The sequence below is a fragment of the Syngnathus scovelli genome, chromosome 3 (genome assembly GCF_024217435.2).
Source record: "Syngnathus scovelli strain Florida chromosome 3, RoL_Ssco_1.2, whole genome shotgun sequence".
NCBI classification, from domain to species: domain Eukaryota; kingdom Metazoa; phylum Chordata; class Actinopteri; order Syngnathiformes; family Syngnathidae; genus Syngnathus; species Syngnathus scovelli.
In genome coordinates this window covers 22,432,221-22,453,651 of record NC_090849.1, presented here as the reverse complement: position 1 = coordinate 22,453,651, position 21,431 = coordinate 22,432,221, and the positions used below count along the sequence as shown (strand labels likewise).

The 21,431-nt window shown below is 43.6% G+C and overlaps 2 protein-coding genes and 1 long non-coding RNA gene across 3 annotated transcripts in view; 2 read left to right on the top strand and 1 right to left on the bottom strand.

Annotated features, from left to right (window-relative positions):
• Window positions 1-1,365: 1,365 nt before the first annotated feature.
• Window positions 1,366-5,488, top strand: LOC125994226 (uncharacterized). The gene is made up of 3 exons (XR_007490533.2): window positions 1,366-1,737; window positions 3,461-3,536; window positions 4,520-5,488. It is a non-coding gene; the product is annotated as an uncharacterized lncRNA (long non-coding RNA).
• On the bottom strand, window positions 4,035-9,132 carry snx18a (sorting nexin 18a). Its single transcript, XM_049763213.2, has 2 exons — window positions 7,357-9,132; window positions 4,035-4,749 (listed from the first exon to the last, which is right to left on the bottom strand). Exons 1-2 carry the CDS (start codon window positions 8,789-8,791, stop codon window positions 4,502-4,504), a joined length of 1,683 nt encoding a protein of 560 aa, XP_049619170.1. The 5' UTR covers window positions 8,792-9,132; the 3' UTR covers window positions 4,035-4,501.
• Window positions 9,133-10,069: 937 nt separating this feature from the next.
• Window positions 10,070-21,431, top strand: part of LOC125994202 (ADP-ribosylation factor-like protein 15) — a 47,038-nt gene continuing 35,676 nt past the window's right edge. Inside the window, exon 1 of the mRNA XM_049763438.2 lies at window positions 10,070-10,444. Within this exon, the coding sequence (XP_049619395.1) occupies window positions 10,433-10,444 (12 nt within the window). The 5' untranslated portion in view covers window positions 10,070-10,432. The remainder of the gene's footprint in view (window positions 10,445-21,431) is intronic.

Sequence of the window (21,431 nt, the reverse complement as noted above, 5' to 3'; positions counted from 1 at the left end):
GATAATGAATAGATGTCGAGATGAGACCTTTGAGCTAAACCTTTGCTGGCTGTCATGTAAAAAAAAAACATCAATCATGTTGTGTTTTCTAATAGTTGCATCATTCTAAAAAAATTAAAGCTATTTTCTGCCTCTCCTATGTAATTCAAAGCTTTTTACGCAATTTATTGGCAACACAAACCCAAATTGACTGTTTCCTCATATGTGTGCAGGTGTCAGTCCAGTATAGGATCTGTAATAGAATACTCAACTATAGAACATTGGCGCCCTCTGCGGGACACATGTTGTACTGCAGCCACCCCCACTTATGTCTTTTGACCACAACTTTTGAAACCATCTGCTGTTACTACCTAATTCACCTGGAACCCGTCAAATAAATCAAAGCACGGATTAAATTGTCTTTACAAAATATTATGTCTCATTAGACTTGTTGATGATCTTTTCTAGTCACCGAACGGATAATACTAAAAATAAGGAAACGTAACATGCAGTACCTTTCGAGAATATGTTGGCGTCTAAATTAATGAGGTTTCACACTGATGCTTTATTAAACTTGTGCAACTTCCATTTCACTTCCTAAGAGGCCCCGCAATAAAATACACTATTAGAAGCTGTTTATTCTTTTCCCAAGAGCCAATCAAGGCATGTAAAATACTGCAGAGGTGTACAGAATGTAACACGTCCGTGCCAAGAGCAGCGCGCGCGCTTGGAGCTCTGTAAAAGTATAAAACACTGATTCAGTGACTTTATTCAGTTCATCATCACTTCTGTAAATCATCATTAAGATCCATGTGGCTTATGTACGGGTTCTCCTTAAGGACATAAAGGTTGGTTTTGATTTAAACTATTCAAAACAGATGCCCATTGTGTGCTAGCTGGCATTGTCTCTCCTTGACATGTGCCTTCCCCAAACTCCATAAAAAGCACTTTATCATAATAACTAGTATGTATCTTAAAGTGTTGGAACCTCAATCTTCATCCATTCCCTACAGATGTCTTCAAAGAGTGAGTAGTTTTACTCTATTTTAGTTTTGTTCTTCTGTTCATAACTTATCTATATAGTTGTGTGACAACTATATCAACGAGTCGCCAATATACTTCACTTTAGGGTAATTCCATAATGAAGAAATGTCTGCCATCACAGAGTATGATATAAGCGATAAAATAATTCCCAGAAAGGCTCAAGCCCCCCCCTAAAAAAAAAACCATTGTTCCTCCTTGTTTTTTTTTAAAATGGTGTGCTAAATGAAGCTTTGTGATGGAGGCGAGCCTGGGAGGAATGTACGAAGAGCGTAAATAAACGTAAGAAGGCAAACAACATGTGTGTTGTATATATCTTGGAGAATCGCCAGAGGTGGAGGCTTATTTCGGTGGGGGGGTCAGTCAGCGTTTTGTCAGTCTACATGAATGAGGCCCTCACCAGCGAGAGAGCGAGAGCTTCCTGTGTGAGGGCTGTAAAAACAAAAGCTGCACTGCAGTGTTCCAAAAATTCCAGAAGCTTCTGCCAGGTACAGGACAGGACAATTTTCCCATGATGCATTGCTGGTTAGCCAAAACAAAAACAACACACAGGAATCCAAATATGAAACGCTACACAGACCCAATTGTGTTCCTCAGTAATTGGTTTTGTAACAATAAGCTTAACCATTTTTATTCATCCAAATTAGTGTTGCCTTGAGTGACCCGAGTTTTTCCAGATGCAAGCTGCCATCACCCTGATTTTGTTTGCATTGACTTGTAAGTAGAAACTTCAAATTTGAGTAAAAACACGTAATTATTATTTGTAGAAAGAGGTTTGAATTTGTTTTAAATTTGTGAAAAAATTGCTGTCAAATTAAAACTGAATTACTCATGTAATTTAATAGCAGTTTAGCTGTTAGCTTATAGCTAATGCTAACATTGACAGACAGATTAGCATCTGTTAAATAACCATTTAAACAGCAGATATTTGAACAAGCAGCGTAGACAGACAATATAATGTTACTCAGCCTTATATCTACTTTATTTTTTATCCTCTGAAAAATTCTATGAATTCATAGAGCGATTAATATTAGTGCCATTGGCTACTGATGAGGCGAGACAAGAGTTAAGACATTTCAAAGAAGTGTCATGAATCCCACACCTGCAATTCTGGTTCTATCTAATTTTAAAATGCTTCCTCTTTTTCTAGGTTCCTCAAAAGTCTTACTTTTATGCTTGAGTGGATATTCTGGGTAAAGTTTTCAGAAAAGGGTGTTGTTGTGCTGAGGTTGGTGAATGATCTCATGGGAGCGTGCAGAACGTGCCCACGTGTTTGTCCAATCTTACTTCCTGCTTGTGTGAGGCCACAAGGATGAGGTCATTTACACTTGGAAAGGAGAAATAGTAAAAAAAAAAAAGATTAGTAGTTAAATCAGCTTTAAAAGAGGATATGAAAAGATGCAATGTCAAGTCAGCTTCATATGTTAATAGTCCCATGTTGACGGAAACCATGACAATACGGCTCCACTTCCAACACCTCCGTCCGTCCTCGCTGATAACAAGCCAGCTGTCATCATGTCATCAAACAACAGCAGATAAGCAAAATGACCTTTGACAAGTTTTTAAAAATATCTATCTGTGTGGCCCAGAGCTAAATAGTAGCTCATGTACTAAAATAAGATAACTCCCATTTAGCTGCCCTTCTATGAATAAGCCTAACGTGGTCTCGAAATGGAGAAAAACGTTTTCCTAAGCTTGCCAAACACATTTGGGTGCTTTCCCACAATCACACCCCCACTTGAAATGTGGCACAGCCATCCTAAACAAACCGTTTCCTTTCATAAGAGAAAGTCTTCTCACTTCCGGTCTGAGTGACGGAGGAGTAAGCGGGATGAAATATTTTGTGGTGGCCCTCGGGGGAATTTTCTGGTCCCGGAGTACAGACTTGAATCCGCTGAGGGAAGTTAGTAATGACGTAACCTTGACGTGATGTAGGCTGTGATTGAGTGAGGTGCAGAAGAAGAGGTTTTGTTGGGAAGCAAGAGGACGTCATGTGGTGACATTGATTAGCTACTATGCTGCTTCTCGGTGCCAGCCATTGAAACGCCAGACATCTTTCCATCCATCCAAGATGGAGAGCAAGTAGCAGGTTACACCCTGGACTGGTTGCCAGTTGCCACTGAGAACTCCAGTGGGCTAACTCCACTTTTTGGAGAAGGCTGATTTATAGTTTTATGGCTGCCATAATAACTGGATTAATTATCTATTGCTGACATCTATTGTGGTTTCCTTCAGATTTGAGGTTAGTCCAAACCTCCATTTAATCTATTTTCACTTCACGAAAGATGAGAAATACGACTTCACTCCATCTCTGAACTTCTCCTCCGTAAACGCCACGGCAAATTAATGGACTGCCCCTACTGTTTGAAAAGTGTAACTACATTTTTGGATTAGACTATATCATGATTATCCATCCATTCTTATTTTATGGCTCATTTAGGTTCATGGGGGAGCTGGAGATGATCCTAGCTGACGGGACCCTGGACCAGTTGCCAGCTCCAAGAACATATTCGCAGGTAAGAAGGCTTCTGAGTCTTTCAAAATCCCAAAGCACAAATGATCAAAAACAAGACAGACGTGAGAGCAAATGTCCCAGCATGCATTGCGTTTCTCAAACAAGCCTAGCAGGAGCTGGAGAAGCTGCAAAACCAGAACACCCATTTCCTACGGTGTTGGCAGCACACACAGGAGAAAAAGAGGCCTCAGGCCATCATGTGCACGCAGGAAAGGGAAATTGGGGTTGCCAGTTCCATCCCCAGGGGTTGCCAGTTCCATCCCCCATCTGACAGGATACACCAAAAAGTATTATTTATTTTTATAAAACTAAATACACACTGGCTCGATTTTAATTTAGCATGAGCTAGGTGATAAATCACATAGGCTACTAGTAATGCTAATTGTCATCAGCTATCAAATACACAGAGCCCCTTATACGCTTTGACATTTTTTTCGAAAACAAAAAATGTTAAATGTAATGCATCTCAATTAGAATATGGTAAAAAAAAGTTGATGTATTTCACTTATTCAAAAACTCATTTATTATTTAGATTTCATTGATCATAAAAATTCAAAAATTGTGAAATAATTCAGTGTATCTAGAGGGGCCACTGCTGAAATTCAATTGAAACAAAATAAAATATCATTTACTGAGATGCATCAGATAATAAAACATCCTGATATCAATTCAATTTTCAGCGAAATACTTTAGTAGAAACAAATAAAATTTCAACATGTACAAGAGATAAAACTTTCGTGACAAAAGGAGAAGGCACATTGAGAGGACACGTAAACAATTTTGTCTGAGTGAGCTGCAGTAGTCTGGTAAAAAGTAAGGCTGAAAAACAAAAGAAGTCAAATTGAATGGTGACAATTTCAGAAGACTTGCATAATATCAGGGGTGCCCAAACGGGGTGTCACATCCACCAAACATCCCAAACTAAACCCATTGGTCCTCCCAGCCTCCTTCGCCAGCATCTGGCCATTAATCGTACTTGTGCAGCGCCTCTTCCAGCGTGGTGGTGATCTTGCGGAAGAAGTCCATCTGCTGCGTCAGGAAGTGCTGCATTTGCGCCCGGAAGTCGCGCACGCGGGTCTGGTGGAAGTGCTGGATCTCAGCCAGCGTGGCGCACGAGATGATGTTGCAGCGCTCCGTGATGCCCTCTGCCTGCGCTGCCTCCATCTTGCCCTCCTCCACGTGACGCTGACTCTCCTTCACCTTGGTAAGAGCGCCTGCATGAAGGTATCAAGATAAAAAACTGGTCAAAGATTTAAATCAAACTGGGAGGCTGGTGGGTGGGTGCTGCTGTTTTGGTCAGCAACAGGCACTTTCTAAGAGGAACCTTGGAATTTAATAGCATTGGAGGATTTTATTTGTCTTGAATAGATAACTCATTGCTCACAGATTGCTAATGTTTAACCAAAGTTCTGCACCTCCAAGGTGCAACAAACTTAATACACTTTCTGTACTTTGCAACTACAGTCTGGAAGTTAATGTCCAATTTTGCGTCTCACACACACACACACACACACACACACACACACACACACACACACACACACACACACACACACACACACACACACACACACACACACACACACACACACACACACACACACACACACTCGAAAGGATGGTGAAAGCGCCATTTAAGGAAATGTTCTCCACCCGCCGCTATTTCAAGGGCAAAACATCAGCACCGCTTCAATTTGAATAATGATGTCAGTCCGCACACCAAGTCATCACCTAGAAATCTTTTTCCACACAAGTGGGAAGATTTCCGTCCACGAGTTCTTGCGGTGTGAGCAGATTGAGTCACGATGCTTCGCAACCTTGCATTTTCACACCAAATTGAAAAGTGGAGCCATTTCCTTTCAAACATTGCTGTGTCAGGCATCCTGTTGGCCAAACTAGGCTTGAAAATGTCCCGAAATCAGTTGGAGTAAATAAAAAGACAAATTTGCTCAATTTTAGCCCATTACGAGTAGTCCCTGGGGACTAACCCCCCCCCCGGGGCTGATTTGATGTAATCCCTTCTTACGTAATACTCAGCTAGTTGGGTGAGCGACCTGAGAAACAATCCGTATTACACTTAGCGACACATTTGACGCCTGGCGACAGGAATTGTTTTCTCACTTTGCTGATAACGCAAATGAGTCCCAAAAATAAATTTCATGTCAAATTAGCTGCTCAAATGTAATCTTGATCACTTTTGAGGTTTCTCAGTGGTCAAAGCGTTTTTATTTTTAGCTGCAAATAAGTCCTCACTGCAGGCACATTTGGAACCAGAAGAGCAACGAAGGACTATTTGGAATCTTTATTCCATAGCAGATGCAGGATCAAAAACAAATAACAAAGCACGATTTCAGAAACCTAATAAGGACTAATGTCATGTGCGAGCCACCCCTCAAGCTAATATCTAATGGACTTCCTGCAGAGGTTGCAATCAATATTGACGTTCAGTGAGCCTTGTTTTATTCCCTCACTGAAGTGGCCGCATATTGTCTGGTGTGGCTTTCATTTCCGTTTACAACGAAGCGCGTGGTACAAATGTCAGCGTTGTTTCACGTGGGTCGATAAACTGAAAGGAAAGCAGCCAGGAAGCTCCTGTGGTTGTAGAGGAAATAGCACTTCGAATGACTCCAAACAGCTAACGATGTTGTTGTTCGAGATTTGAAAACAGCTGTCATTTTAATGTTTGACTTATTTGCGATGAGTTGTCGCAGCAGTCAGCATGCGGGCCTGAGTCACCGACCAACGTGAGGTCATGTGACGAATAATGGCTGCTTATTGTCAAAACGGACATTTAACCATGTTACTTTGGAATTTTTGCTAGGCCAGGCCAAAGGACATTAGGAATGCGTGAGACCCTCCTCCACGCTTGAAAAAAACAAACTTGACAAATGAATTACTTTTCACAAAACGAAATGTCTGCAGCTGTTGCAAGTTACAGTCTCGCTTTGATGTGATGACTCCACAATGTTGTAGGCGTCCATCTTGATTTATTTTTGTTCTTGCCTGTCTGCTTCCATTCTTGCTCAATTTTAGTTTCACATGTTGAAATGTTTACACGTTGGAGACGCAGCAGAATTGTAGCAGCTCAACGTGCAAACCGAATGATTAATGTCTCATCCGGTCGTCGTATTTATCTAAAGTGAGGCATGGATGGAACATGGGATTACTTCACATTATCCTCTTAGGTTCGACACCATGTTTTCCCCAGTGATGGCTGCAAGATGTAAATATGCTGCAGCACATTAACCACGTTGCAAAAGCAGCCACGTACTTACTTAAGGTAATGTGTGTGTGGCCAGCGGGGGATTTGTGTAAGTAAGGCCTTCCTGTCGTCAGAAGCAAGCAATTGTGGCTTTATTGCAAGAAGCGCCGCGTACATCCTCCTCGACAAACTGCGTGTCATTGTGTCTTCGGCAAACAATGCCTCCTCTCACAACGCGACCACGGAATGAGAACAAGCGAGGGTTCACTTCTTGTGGGTTGTTGACCTCCAGCCACTTTCTGTGCAATGGTTGGAACGCATCAATGAGCATATGTGAAAGCTCCAAGTACTACTGCCTGGGGAGAAAAGTGACTTTACGTTCAAATTGTGCAATAAGAGTCTTTCAGCTGTTTCGTGCCACTCCCAGCTGAAGTTTACCATCATACAAAACATGAAAGAAAACGACATTTTATGTCATTGAAAGCCAAATCACATAATTTTGCCTTTTGGTGTGCTAGCTTCATGCTAATTCTAAATAGCATGTGTGTTATAGTTCTATAAGCCTTCAAGCAACAGAGTGAAGACAAGCAATGCATGATAATTATTTGTAGTGTGTTACCTTTCTGGACGTGGATGATGTCCGGGTAGTTGGCCAAGTGTCCCTGATAAAGCGCTAACAGGTCCATGATAGGATCCAGATCCTTGTTGGGCTGCTCTGCAAAGTAATCCCCGATGGATTCAAAGGCATCGCCCGTGAAGGAGATGGCCTGGTTGAGTTCGGCCGAGTAGACCTGCTGGTCCATCTCAAAGGACTGGCCGAGGACCTTGAAGGAGACACCCATTTTGTGGTACTCCTTCCGGAAGCCGCTTATCTGCTTGCGGGCAAACTCGCCCACGGTGGCGTTCAGTTGCAGGGCGCTGTCGTCCATCCTCTTGGTGAAGGCCTTGAAGCCGTCGATCTTGCTCTCCACTTCCTGGAAGTCGAGCGGCGCCGCCGGCTTGCTGATGGTGAGGAAGAAGTTGGCGCCCACCATCTCGTCCTTCTCGGCCTTCCTCTTGCCTATCTTCCAGGCCTTGTCGTCCGTGCTGCAGGTGAGAAAGTGCTGGAAGACGTCGCAGCGTGCCAGCACCGGGTGGCTGGTCATGTGGTTCATCCACCAGATGAGGCCCTTCCGCCTCTTGGAGATGAAGTCCTCCTCAAAGCGCCCCGTGGCTTGCTTCTCCGGGATGTGTGGCACCGAAATGACGGGGAACTTCTCCACCAGCCGGGCGTATAGCCAGTCGAAGTGCTTGTAGCGCCGGTTCACCTGCTCCTGGGTGTGCGTGGGCGTCAGCTTGTACGACATGTACGACTTCATCCCTTTGAACTTGGTCTGCTTGGTGGGGTCGTCTATGGTGCAGGTGAACGGGTACGGGTTCTCCTGCCACTGGGGACCGTGCGGGCCCATCACCACGCAGATCTTATCCCCGTCCTTCACGAAACCCGCCGCCTCGCCCAGCACGAAAGCCTCGCCTCCGGACTTGACAAAGGTGGAGAAGCGGTTCAGGTTCCGGCTCACTGTCGCCGAGCTCTTGGGGTGCTGACCTCTCGCCATGGAGGATGTGGACAACCTGTAGGTGGACGCCCCGTTGCTTTCAAAGTCCCGGTATCTGCTTCCAGCGGTGCCCGGCTCGTCCGCCACAGTGGAGCTGTCATCCCAGTCGTCATCCCAGTCATCCTCGCTGCCTGGGCTGGGCTGCTGCTGCTGCTGGTTGATCTGCTGCTGCTCGGGGCGCGGGAAGGAATGGTCCACTATCGCCATGGATGATGGCACGTTGGCGTAGCGGGACTCGGGTTGCGTATCGACGGACGTGTTGTTATTGTTCCCCCGCAGAATCTCCACATAGGAGGCTGGGAAGAGCCCCCTCTCGCCTTTACTATTCGTGCCCTCCAGCCAGCCATCGATGTCCTGCTCGCTGTATAAACTTACGATCTCGTTCTCGCGCACCGACACCTCACCGGGATTCTCCGAGTTAAAGTCGTAAATGGCCCTGGCCTGGAGGGGCGCCGCCATGGTCGGAATGAAGCAGGGCGAGCAGTAGAAGGGGGCGGCGGGTTGCGATCCGAGCGGCTGGCCGGAGCCCGTGGGGTTAGAGAGCAGCGCAGCGGGCAGTCTCAGCGAGGAGCGAGCTCCCCCTTTCAGCCCACCACGAATCAAGTCCAAGTCTGTATTCACGCTTCTTAAAACGCCATGCACCCTTCTTAGCCACAAAGACTGTACAGTAAAATAAGCGTTTTGGTCTCCCGAGGGTTGGCTGCTCCTCGCCTCCGTACTGCGTTCGATCCTCTTCGGACGCTGCCTGCTGCCTGCTGCCTGCTTGGAGCTGGCGCCCGCGCTGGCGGTGGCGCTGCTCAGCAACAGCAAGTCATCCAGGCTGTGTAATCGAAGGCGGAGCTGTGAGCCCACTCACGCCACAAGACAGCAACAATCAATCACCCCCGCCACATCAAAAGCGTTTCTGCCACCAAAAACAGAATATCATCCTTTATAAAAAATATTCTTTATGACAAATATTGGCGACCCCCTCCAAGTCCGTTGAGCCTTCTTTAATGTCCTTAAAATATTATTTATTCATTTGTCCAACATTTTGTAAGGCTCGTACAGGGCAAATAAGTTTAATATATCTACTTAATCATAGGTAAGATTTGCTAAAAGACAAGAATGTCAATAATGCTGATAACGTGTATAATGTCTAAAAACAATGAGGTAACCGTTCCAAGGGTTCGCGTAGTGGCATACCTCAGATAGACACTGCCATCTTGTGGCTATTTGTAATTTTGCATTCGTTGTATTTACTACCACCGCATACATCACACATTTCTACTTATCACGACTACAATCATTAAATGATTATATATATTGTTAGCCCGCTTTTTAATTATACATCAAAGGTAAATGATTCGTCACTAAATGATGAAAAAACTCGGGGGAAGAAACAAGAGAAGCGTTTTGAGTACCAAAGGTAGAAATGCGACAGTGTCAGCCCATTTTACCATTACATGGACTTTGTACTGTCTGTCAAAGTACTTTAGATGTCATCTTCCAACCTGGGTGGGTACAGTATGACGTCAAAGTTCACCGGAGATAAATTATTTTAATTGTATTGTTTCGTTCAGCTCATACTCACATTACACTTACATGTGCTAGTAACCATTTTTTGAGTACAAATAAATAAAATTATTTAAAAAATTTTGGGGAATTCTTTCTTTTGCTTTCCTATCAAATCACAATATCGTCGCCATGTGGTTGATCACGTGATCACGCTCCGTGACGTCACCACAGAGGTTGAGTCGATTTCCTCATCAAGCCAACCAACCAACCAACCGGAGCAACAATCCAACCGTTCTACTGTGCGGGACAAAAAAAAAAAAAAAGCTGCGAGTGAGCTCGAGTGCGTGCTCGAGGTGAGGAAAAAGCCCTCAGATCGATTAGCGTTACCCAGCCGGGACGTCGCTGCCTAGTTTCGGCGTGCTTACAAGCGGAGGAGACGGTGAAGCAAAGCCCTGAATGCTAGCCCACTGAAGGCTGTTTGTTTTTTTACACCCCACTGTGGCTTGTCGGAAGGCGACGTGTTGCCTGGAAGCTCATTTTCCAACATTTTGAACATTTTCCTCAAAGTCTGATCGTCTTGCTGGAACTGCACAGCGGCTGTACATGGATTATCTGGTGAGTACATGTGTCAAAATGGAGTGCCATTGCTGCTTTTCTGTCCCCCGTGTAGTAATGATAACGTGTTTTTTTGACATTGCTGTCGTTTGTAAGAGGGGTCGCCCAAGTATGTTGGCTGGAACCACAGGGGGGGTCCTTATGCTAATGAGCTAACCAAAACATTCACTACTGGGTTCAGCGTCAAAAGTGTTCCAAGGTATCAGGTCATGCTTTAGTTTGCTCCATGCTGCATGCTGCATTTGAAGGGAGCTGTAGATCGGATCTTGATCTAACTCCCGACCCAGCCCCTTGTGATCTGTTGTTTACATTTCTTCTCAGTGTAGTGAGATACGTGCATAATTAGTTTCGTGACAACACTAGTAGAAATGCGTGGAAATGGTGAATTGGCTTCCATTTCGCTAAAGTGTCTTGCTCAAGGAAACTTCAGAAGGATTACAGGGCAGGGGATTGAACCCACAATCTCTGGGTCTCGAGAAAACCACTCTTCCACCGAATCTGTTGAAACAGTGCAACAATAGACAGGAAACCAAGGAAAATAATAACAGACATTGTTGTTGTCATCCTTCAGGGTGGGAAGATGCAGAGGATGTTGGCCACTCATTGTTGTCAGATAGCTTCGAGACAGATTCACATGCAAGCAATATAAATCTTTGTGATGCCCATCCATCGTTTTTCTATTAGGCTGGTCCTCATTTTGGCTGCGGGTGAGCTGGAGACTAGCCCAGCAGACTTTGGGCGAGAGGCGGGGTACATCCTTGACTCGTCGCCAGTCAGTTGTAGGACAAATATTGGCAGTTTTGAAGAAAATCGGATTTTACACAATGAGATGTGTTGAGAAGTATGCAAAGTACCAGGGAGAGAGACCTTGTTGCCAATCTCGTTCATATCCGGAAGAACTGAATGTTCCCAACTGTTGATAATAAAGATTGAGATGTTTTTTAAATTGATTAAAACCCATTTTTGTGGAATATATGATATGTATGTCCCAGATTCATCACGTAAATTGAGTTTGAGACCCCTGCTCAAGTGCTTCTCAGGCTCCCTCTAGTGGTACGCGCAAGAATCACTGCCAAGATACTATTGCTTTGTATTTCACGTTTAGTGTTTAATTAATATATTTGAGAATTGTTTGTGTTCAAACATACATTTTAGTCAAATACGACATACACAATAGCGAACACTGAAAATAACGACAAGAAAGAAAAAAAAAACATTTAATTGATTGATTTATTTATTTTTCTTCTGTCATGGTTGTAAGATCCCAAGTGTTGTTGTATGGAGGATTTAGAATTTTTGCTGGGCAAAGTATTAAAAGGGCCACACGATGTTGCAGTTTTCAGAGAGGCATTTGCTGCTAGCCGTTGCCACGATACAGCTTTTCTAAATTCCAAGTCCACCGAGCGGCCCGACACACCCTGGCAGCCCTTGTCTAGTGCGAGAGGGAGCCAACCGACGACAGTGTGAAGTACGACTAATCGGGAATGTTTGCATGCTTGATTCACACCGCTGCCGTTTCATCGCATTATTTATGCTCACAGTCCCCAGGCGATGATTTTAAAAAGAGATGGAAGCCCATTATTGATCTGCTCCACAACCTTCTGTACTTCTTAAAACGTGCAGAAAATAAATAAGATAAGAGCGCTTAAGAGTTTGTGATTGGAGTGATAGCTAGAAAGACTGTCATTAGGAATTTTTGATTTCCTTTGACTCGTCTTTTCTTTTTTGCCCGTGATAGTTAAACCATAAAGCCATTCAGTAATCCATCCAAGCCCAATTTGAGGCACACTACAGTAAATGGATAACGCCTCCGTTTAACTTTGAACATCCACGAAGAAAACACGGCACGATAGTTAAATGCTTTCCGGAGGTGATTTATTTTAGCCACATGACTGCTCCTTGTATTTCAAGGTGAAATCTTATGCTCTGCCCATAAATTGCTGGAATGCTTTGCTCCACTAAATTCAGGATAACATCTAAGGTCCACCAGTCAGGTCAACCTCCAATGTATTTATTTGTCACAGCAGTTTTAGCAATAGCAGGATAAACAAACAAACAAACTTGGGTGTATAACGTGGAGCACTCTTAAAATCAACCCCAACATTTTCTTTACAAGATACATTAATACGTTGTATGTGCGCACAACAAGTCAAAACGTGACGTTGTGATTAATATTGTGTTTGTGGAATTTGAGTTAAGCTGCAAAGTTTCGCTCCATCTCGGAGGGGGCGGCCATTTTGCCACTTGCTGGCGACTGACAATGACAGTTGGCAGTTCACAACCAATCACGACTCACCCGTGTATTCCCGTGGTGATGGGACGAGACGATAGTGAACATTCACAAGTCGGCAATAGCTGTGACTTGACGGCTGAGCTGAATCAGCACCTTCTCGAGTCCCCACGCGCCCACTGCAAGCTCCAGTCTTCTTTTGTCCTCCTCACACACAAACCAATACATCCATCTAGGTTGGACATTATGGAGTGCGTGGGTGTGGAATGGTGACTAATCCAATTTGTGTTCTTATTCTGGATTTCTAGTTGTCACCGAGCCCCTAATCTCCGTGGCGAGCTCTCGCTCACCGTTCCTCCTGATCGTTTTATTTATTTTGTATTTGTCATGAATGAAAAAGGCGAGTAAACACAAGGCAAGCCGGCAACCAGGCAGCCGGACTCGTGATCATCGTCCATCCATCCGTCCGTCCCTCCGTATCCATCCATTCACTCACTCAGGGAGGCTTGGCTTGTTGCCGCGGGTTACGCCTGTTGCTGAGCACAATGTCGGAGCACATGCAGGTCTCCCTTGCCTTGTGCAGAATCGGACTTTACAGGGTAAGAAACATTTCTAAAAAAGCTACGGTTGTCGCATCAGGTGGATTTTGTAATGTCGGGCGTCCTGGCTCGTTGTGAATTTGGGGATGTTAGCTTTTTGAAGCAGGCAGGCCAACTCTGGCTGCTGAATGGAGCGTTTGCTGCCTTTCATGTATGCCTGAGGAGGAACCAGGAGATGTTGGCTGGCTTCTAGCTGCTCGCTCCTGTTATTCCCAAAAGCAAGGGTGAGGAACCTTAGTGGTTTGAAATGCCACCACGGGTCTTCTATAGCCCACTGGCTCTCCATCGGTGCCTTCAATCGATCTGGAGAATCATTTAAAAATAAAAACGAGAAATCATTGGACCGATTTCAATTGAACGCGAGCCTCGTAGCACCTCTCGTCTCACACATGACTCACCTCCCCTCAGACGAACGTTGCCTTATTATTCCGAGCCCTCTCTCCGTGTCGTGTGCGTGGGCAGATGCGCTCGGTAAAGTTGACAACCTCCGAGGCCGCTTGTAGTCGTCCTCTCGGTGGGGTGCTAGATTTGACTCAGTTTGGTAGATGATGTGCTGATTGCGTTATCAGTTGTTGTTTTTTTTTAATTGTGATTGTCCCGTCGTGGAATGGAAATGGGTTTTGCGATTGCCAAGTCAGAGTAACGTAACGCGCAGGTATTATTTTTGTTCACGTTGTGTCACGTTGTGAGTGTGTCAGGATTGGTGAGTGATGTGTGTGTCAGTCAATGAGATTGTGATGAAATTAGTGTCTGCTTGTTACCTGGCCAACTGTTGCCGGGTGTCAGTTGCGGGTTAACAGCGTCGCCACTACATTGTGCCGGCCGGGGATTGTCGACTTGCTTTTGTGTCAGCAAATTGTGTGTTGCAGTTGACAAATAGCACGTTTTCTCTTTGTGTTTACGTGTGGCACATTTCCAAACTTTGGACATCCTCAGTCCTTTCCAGATTGTTTCCTCCCGATTATGTGCTACTTCATTTCTCTCTGTCTATACTGAATATTGAGGTGAACAAAAAAAAAAAAAAAAAAAAACATCTTTACTGTCTTTAGTAATTATTGTTACCTTTGCTGTTTGACCATCAAACATCCTTGTTATGACTTGGCAAGTTGACATAACAAGATTTTGGGCACGTCTGGCCTTCTCCTTTTTCAGTTTGATCTGCAAGGCGGCTCAGTCACAACGTTCACTCCAAAAGTGTCACGTTGACGTGCTAAAAGTATTTTTCACTACTTTGTGTAACTGTCAAACTAACACGCCTTTCCCACTCCGCTGCTTCTGTTCCGAGTGGGCTCTGTCTGTGGAATTTCTCACAGCCGCTGTGGCTAAAAAATCCCTTTTGCATTTGATATTTCAAACCCAAAGCGTTCCATCCAGTTCGTCCAATTCTTAAGGGGTTAATGGGTGCCTATTAGGCACGTGGCGGTCAATTCATTATGCCATTAATGGGCTGGAAAATGAGCCCAGCACCCTCCCTACTGGAATCCGACAATCTCAAGGCTTCCCTGAAAAACAAACCCAGTGGAGTGTGCAAAGCGGAATGGCCCAATAAAAACGAAAATTCACCCCGGAAGTTGCACGTGGCGGCGGCGGCGTCACCTTACGGCCGTTAAGCTGCTGGAGCTTCTCAAAGTTAAATGAGGACATTTTCTACGATGCGTATCCTATCCTACGTTTTGTCATTGTAATCAAACGAGAGGGATAATTCATATCGTATTTGTCTCCAAGTAAGCAAATCGAGCAGCGAGTTCATCAATATTGCAGGCAGTGTTACTGATTTATGCACTTTAAAATTACTCCTATAAATAAAACAGAACGATCAAATATCCTTCGAATCTTTTATCCTATGGATTATTCCATCGATTAATTGGATGAAAAATATTTGACATCATAATGTATTATCAAAACAGTCCCTTTCTTGTTGTACTCTACTCACTGACCTTCTAAGTTAAACTGACTTTAAACATTTTGTGTTTTTATCAAGAGCTTGTTTTTTCCGTTGCATCTCACTATTGCGTTTCAGAAGGACGACAAACAACCTTGTGTTTACTGCGGAGCAAATCGGGAAGTGCTATTTTCAGCTCCCTTATCGGTATTTGCCGCAATCCCCTCATCTTATTATAAGACTTTATCTTAGGGTAGAATGACATGAACTTTGAACGTGTCAGAAGTGTGCACATCAAATATCCAAAGGTGTCTTTAGGTTGGGGTTTATATTGCCATAGTTGTAAAGCGGCCCTTATATTTGCAACCTGCTTCCGTCCTTTTCTAAAGCAGGATGGGAGCAGCCAAGCCGGGCGAGCCGCGCTCAAAAATGTTGATTGAAAAGGTCACTCGCTTGCTATCTCGTATTGGTTTCCTTCAACCTGAATGCCAAGCTTTACTGCTTTGTTTTGTTGCGTCAGGGCGGCTTTTTCGGAAGGAATTCTGGTCAGCCTGTTTGGGGAAACAAAAGGAGTACTTCCTGTTTGACGGCTCACAAAAGCGGGCCGTATCGCCTCGGCCTTTTGTGGAGTTTGTATACCAGGAACCGGGGCGCCACAATGTAACGTGTTAAATTGAGCAACAACGGTACGCAAAATATTCCGTGATGATCATTTGAGCAATCTGACAAAGTGACACGGAACGATCTGAACGGATAAGCCGATTGCCGTCACTTTGTGTTAATGAACCAACAACCGAGCGTAATAATGTTTCTAGAAGGTCATTTTGTAGAAATGCTCGTTGTAAAACGTCTGCTTCGGTGATTGTCGCTTTACGGAAACATTTTGCTCCAGATATTGTCATAAGCCAGAAAGCGATAACTCCGAAAATGCTTTGTCGAGGAGTGACACGGATGTGACAATATGTCCAATATCTGAAAACATGTTAAAATACATCTCTGCCTCGCATCTCTTTGATGCTAACACTCCTTCCCCGACATGTTTGAGTCGTCGCTGAGCTTTCCACACCTCCAGTGAGAGGTGCTAGCCGGACGTCTGGACGTCATCTTCTCACTTGGTCCTATTGTCAGAAACTCCAGTCTAAAGAACTAAAAATTGTTTTTTAGTCAGCAAAAATAGCCCTTTAGAATATTGAAATTTATGAAATCATATAATAATGACACAAAGACCATATTAAGCCTCATTAACGAAGTATCGATATGCATTGACGTCTCAGAAGATGCAGTAAGTCGCTCCTCACAGAGGATAAAGAATGCATATTCTGTTAACATGTGTTGCTGCACCATTCAATTGCTTGAAAGGTCCCAACGCAACAATGCTAGTCATTAGCCTGTCATTAAGCTAAGCTTGTAACAAAAATGATGACCTTTTGGTGGGTCACGGATCGCCACGGCGAGTCACTCGCATGATTCGCGTGGCACAGTTTGAACGCCTTTGGGATAAAATGAGTTGGTCCTCACATTAACATGTGAATTGGCGTCAAAAAAATTCTTTTTCCCACCGAGCTCAGGGCCTGAAGTGTCTTGTCATATGCTTAACCAGAGATTATGGTGATAAGCGAGCGGGTCCAAGAGTCCAATAGTAATCCAAGTCTTGGGGCTTTTTTTTATTTGTGCTCTTTTTGGCCGCCAGCCATTGCCGGAAGTCTTGTGACCTTTTTGCAGTCTTGCATCAGATTGGACTCCTTTCTTTAAGAATAGCATTTATTTCTTTTTGGGTGACAGTTGGCTTGCATAAACAAACAGATAGTGCCTTCATATATGTATACTGTTTGATTGAATCGGGTAAACATAATAATAAGACCTTTTTTTTTTTTGCACAGCCAATCTGCATTCGGCACTTTGTGGAATTCTTGTGGTCAAGTCAAAAACACTCAGTCCATTTGTGCTATATTTAGAGGAGCAGAGGATTATGGATTAATGTTCATTTGTGGCAGACACACACAAATATGAGATTAAATTTTGGTTCAGATCTAATCCACATTAATCTGACCCACACATGGAAATAGAATCTCCAAAAACTGAATTCAATCAAATATGGAATTTGGGGCCATTGCATAGTCATTAGGAAATACCACCACTGCAATTGCAGCAGGTTATTACCAAAGGGACTCCAATTTGACAATCATGCTCCAATTTCTATTCCTGACAGCTCTATTTTCAATAAAGATGCCGTTCTGTCGGGGTTACAGAAAGAGCAATGGCGCCCTCTACTGGCACGTTCCTTAAAAGGTTTAGTTGTCTATCAATGGTGCGTATTTGATTTGTTTAAGCATGTTTGCATGACGCTGTTGTACCGCAGCCAAAAGCAGCTCTCATCATGTCATGGGTGGAAAATCTTGAAGTTATTCAGTGGAAATGCAGGATGGCTTGCTCCCAGATTTATTTTGTGATTTGGATTTTTCAGATTGACTTAATTTGGATTTTTCAGATTGATTTAAGTATTTAATTTCACAATTAGAAACCCAACTATTGTATCCAAGCAGCAAAATATGTCGTCCATTTTCTGTAAATTTGGCCCCTTTTGAGTAAAGGGTGGAATTATTTCTTTTGTCCTCTGGGTGGAGCCAAATAGTTGCTCATTAGGTGTCAAATCAGGCAAGTCAACTATAGTGATGAGACGTTTCTGTTACTTGCAAGCTCATCATCTATTTGATTGATTCCTTGCCCGAGTAGATATATATGACTGAGTTTTGTTTGTTTGTGAAATCGGAAAATCGTGTGGCCACTTCATGGCAGATTCAAAGGGGAGTGTTTTCGTGTTATCTGAGACGGACGGATGTGTGGCAACCGGCACATCAAAGAGGCCCACATTTCAGTAAAATCACAATCTAGTTTTATTGTACGCAGCTCTTTGCACCTCTTAAAAAAAAAAGAAAAAAACGTTTCTGTGAACAGTGGCCAAAACATGTTGAAACAATTCAAGCATTTATTATAAACACTTGTTTGCCTGGACTCCATTTACTTGATCACATTAGAGGTCACTTTAATGTGCTTTTTACCCAAATCTGGCGCCGTTCGTGTGCCCAAATCTTGATATGACGTGTCGGCCGTCTGTGTTTTACAAAAGATACATGCACTAATAATAATAAAAAAAAGAGCGTTTGCATTTCAGCGTTTGTGCAACATTTGAGTCGTTCCAAAAGTGCCTCATGATCTTTAATTGAGATGATCATAGGGTGTAAAAACCAAGATGGCCTTTTGGACTCCACTTTATGCTAGGTTTTATTTCAATGTAGCCTTTTGATGACATCTGACAATGATTTGAGCTCATAGAAAATCTGAACATGTTGTTTTTCACGTCAATCATACGGAGGTCGGACCGGGAAAGTTGAACTATGCCGCATCCCAATTTTCCGTATGACGGATCATGGCACAGTTGGCCTTTGTTCCTTCCTCTATTTTAACTCCGTAAATGTTACCCTCTGTTTCCCACAGAGGGAAACATTTACTGTCGGATATGAAGTATCCGACGAGCCACTGTTGCTCTACTTTCATGTGTCCATCAACCTTGGCTGGCACCTTTTTCCTGGTGCCCAAACATCTTTCTGTATTTTATCACGTCATAATATCAGCACAACACTTAAAGTACGATTTTCTTTTTTTTTTTTCTTGAATCATATATGTTAACTCTCCTAAACTGCACATGTTCCTGCAACATCCAGTAGGTGGCAGCCCAATACAGGGAAAGCATCACATCAAGCAAAGTAGCGCCTTTGTGACCACAAACCACAAATGATGATCACATTGAAATGATCATTGAAAAGAAATTAATGCTGTTTTGTTTTTCTTCTGTGCTTGTATAATCTATACTCTGGATATTGAAAAAAGTCTGGAAAAACATCTTTGTTCATCAACAGCACTCTGCTAGAGGGGTCACGTGGTCATCGGATGGTGTTGTGAAACGTTGTGATTGGAAAATGCCCTCGCACATGTCACGCCGTGATCTCTGCGTGGATCACTGCATCGGTTGTTCTTACGTGGACATCTGGAAGGTGTCGATCTGGTTCTCATTTTCCTATTACGTAAATCGATTGTTTGTTAGAACAAAGCGGTGGGAAAATCAAGTCAACAACTGGATGATTCCGAAAATGAATGGAGCTTCTCCCCTAAAAAAAAAAAAAAAAAAAAAAAAAAAAAAAAATGCGATGCGGCTTCTTCATGCGTCAGAGGGCTGAAGGGAAGCTGAGCCCCCGGAACAGTTGCCTAATACCCGATCCAGATGCAACGAGGAGAGGGATTCAACGCTGCGAGTAGACAAAGGGCGAATTTGGCTGTCATGCCCACTTGACTGTTTGGATGCACTTTTTTGCCCTCATTTTTGTTTTCGGAGAAGCGCCCGTGCCCTCCCACACGCCAGGTCTCGCTGAGGAGAGCTTTCAGCCTCACCCAGCGAGAATCTTCCGGAGGTTCTTTGATGGCAAGAAAAGCCACTGGAGACCCCAGGGGCCTCGTCGGCCTCCATTTATGTATGGGCGGGCGCCATAACACGTTTTGGATTCTTCTTGACAAGGAGTGAGTGAGGAGCAAAAGTCATGTATGAAAGGCGCGTATGTGGGATATGGTGGGTGGTGCATTTTGTGTATGTGAGGAGGCAATGAAAGGGTGAGGCCACGGACTCCTACTGGCTCTCCTCATTTGCATAATTAACTGTTGACACTAACTGTGCTTAATGAAGGCCCATTGAAGTCATCGGCCAGCCAGCCCCTGGGAATGGGACACAGGCTCCTCCGGCAAAGGTTAAAACAATGTGTCTGCTCGCTTTCCGACAAAGACTCTGAAACGACCTCCCGATTTCCCACATACTGTCACATCCATTATGATCGTTATGCTCCGCAATCTAACACAAACGGAGTGTCGACCGCACCCGGACGTGTGTTTTGCGAGAGAGCAAAATACTTTGGGGATGGCTGGCATCCACATTTAAAGCCTCAAAAATAGCCGCTTATGTTTCCTATCAATGGTGTTTGTGTCTGCCTAATTGCTTACAGTGCAGCCAAAAAAAGTTTCTGCTATTGTTTTAGCAAGGAAGCTTTTAACAGAGATGTTATTCAAACATTATTCGTGGCGTTTTTGTCTGCGGCACAAATCACGTGCAAGCTTTCCCACAGGATTTGAAAGAGAGGACCTCCTGTATTGCTTTTAAATCGTGGAACGGTCACCATATCTGGCACATTCGACTGATAGCAGTCATTTTTTCCACAATATTTGTGGAGTCCAGTTGTCTCCATTCAACCTTATGACCTTTAGGGCGGAGCCAGGGGTGTCAAAATCATTTTTGTCGTAGTCAGTTCCCTTCGGAGGGCCTTATATTATATATACACTGTAGGCTACCCAACAAACTGATAACTAGTTTTGAAATCACAGACTAGTAAAAACTGTTCACATTTTTTGAAAAGATGATTGGTAATAAAGATTGCTAGCAGTATCTCTATTTTTTAAAAGTAAAGACAATTTTAGTATTAGTATTATCTGGCCCATGGGCCTTGGGTTTGACACCTATGCTCTATAGAAAAAAAAAAAATTAGCAAACATTTTTTCTTTTTTTTTTTTAATTGTGGCAGTAACTTGGGGAATGCCACAATTAAAAATACTGTGATTTTTCAAATATGACTTTGGCAACTTAGGTAAACATTTATTGCAATCATCTTAACAAAAGTGCAATGACTGATGGACAGTTTTCCTTCTGTCATCGTTTCCCACTGAGAAAATTATTTGATCGTATCCTGTTTACTCGTCCTACGATACTCCAGGTTGGTGCGGACTGACCTTGTTACTGTGATAAACATTAGTTTCCTCTATTTTGAAAATCAAACGCAAGGATCTTTGAAAGACTTGCCCAGTTTGTGGGTCCCATTCATTCAATGCTCTTCTCGATGTATAAAAACAGATTTATTGTTCACTCGGTCCCCATCAGCTCTTTTTTTTTTTTTTTTTTGCAAAGGGGCCTAGAAATAGTTGATGGGGCAGGCTCTTTCATATTTAATGACAATGTCCCAGAGCAAGAAACTTTCCCACACTCGATTGAGTTGGAGCGGGGGCCCGAACGTTTGTTTTTATCAAAATTTAGTTTGTCATCTCAAGATGCCGTCTGGAAATGTGCTATAACTGATGTAAGTGGGACAAGTGAGCACCCCATCCGCCCTTTTAATGTCTCTGAGCTGGGGGGCTCCCCGCACCCCCCTCGGTTCTCGCACACTGCTTTCTGGGCGTTGAAAA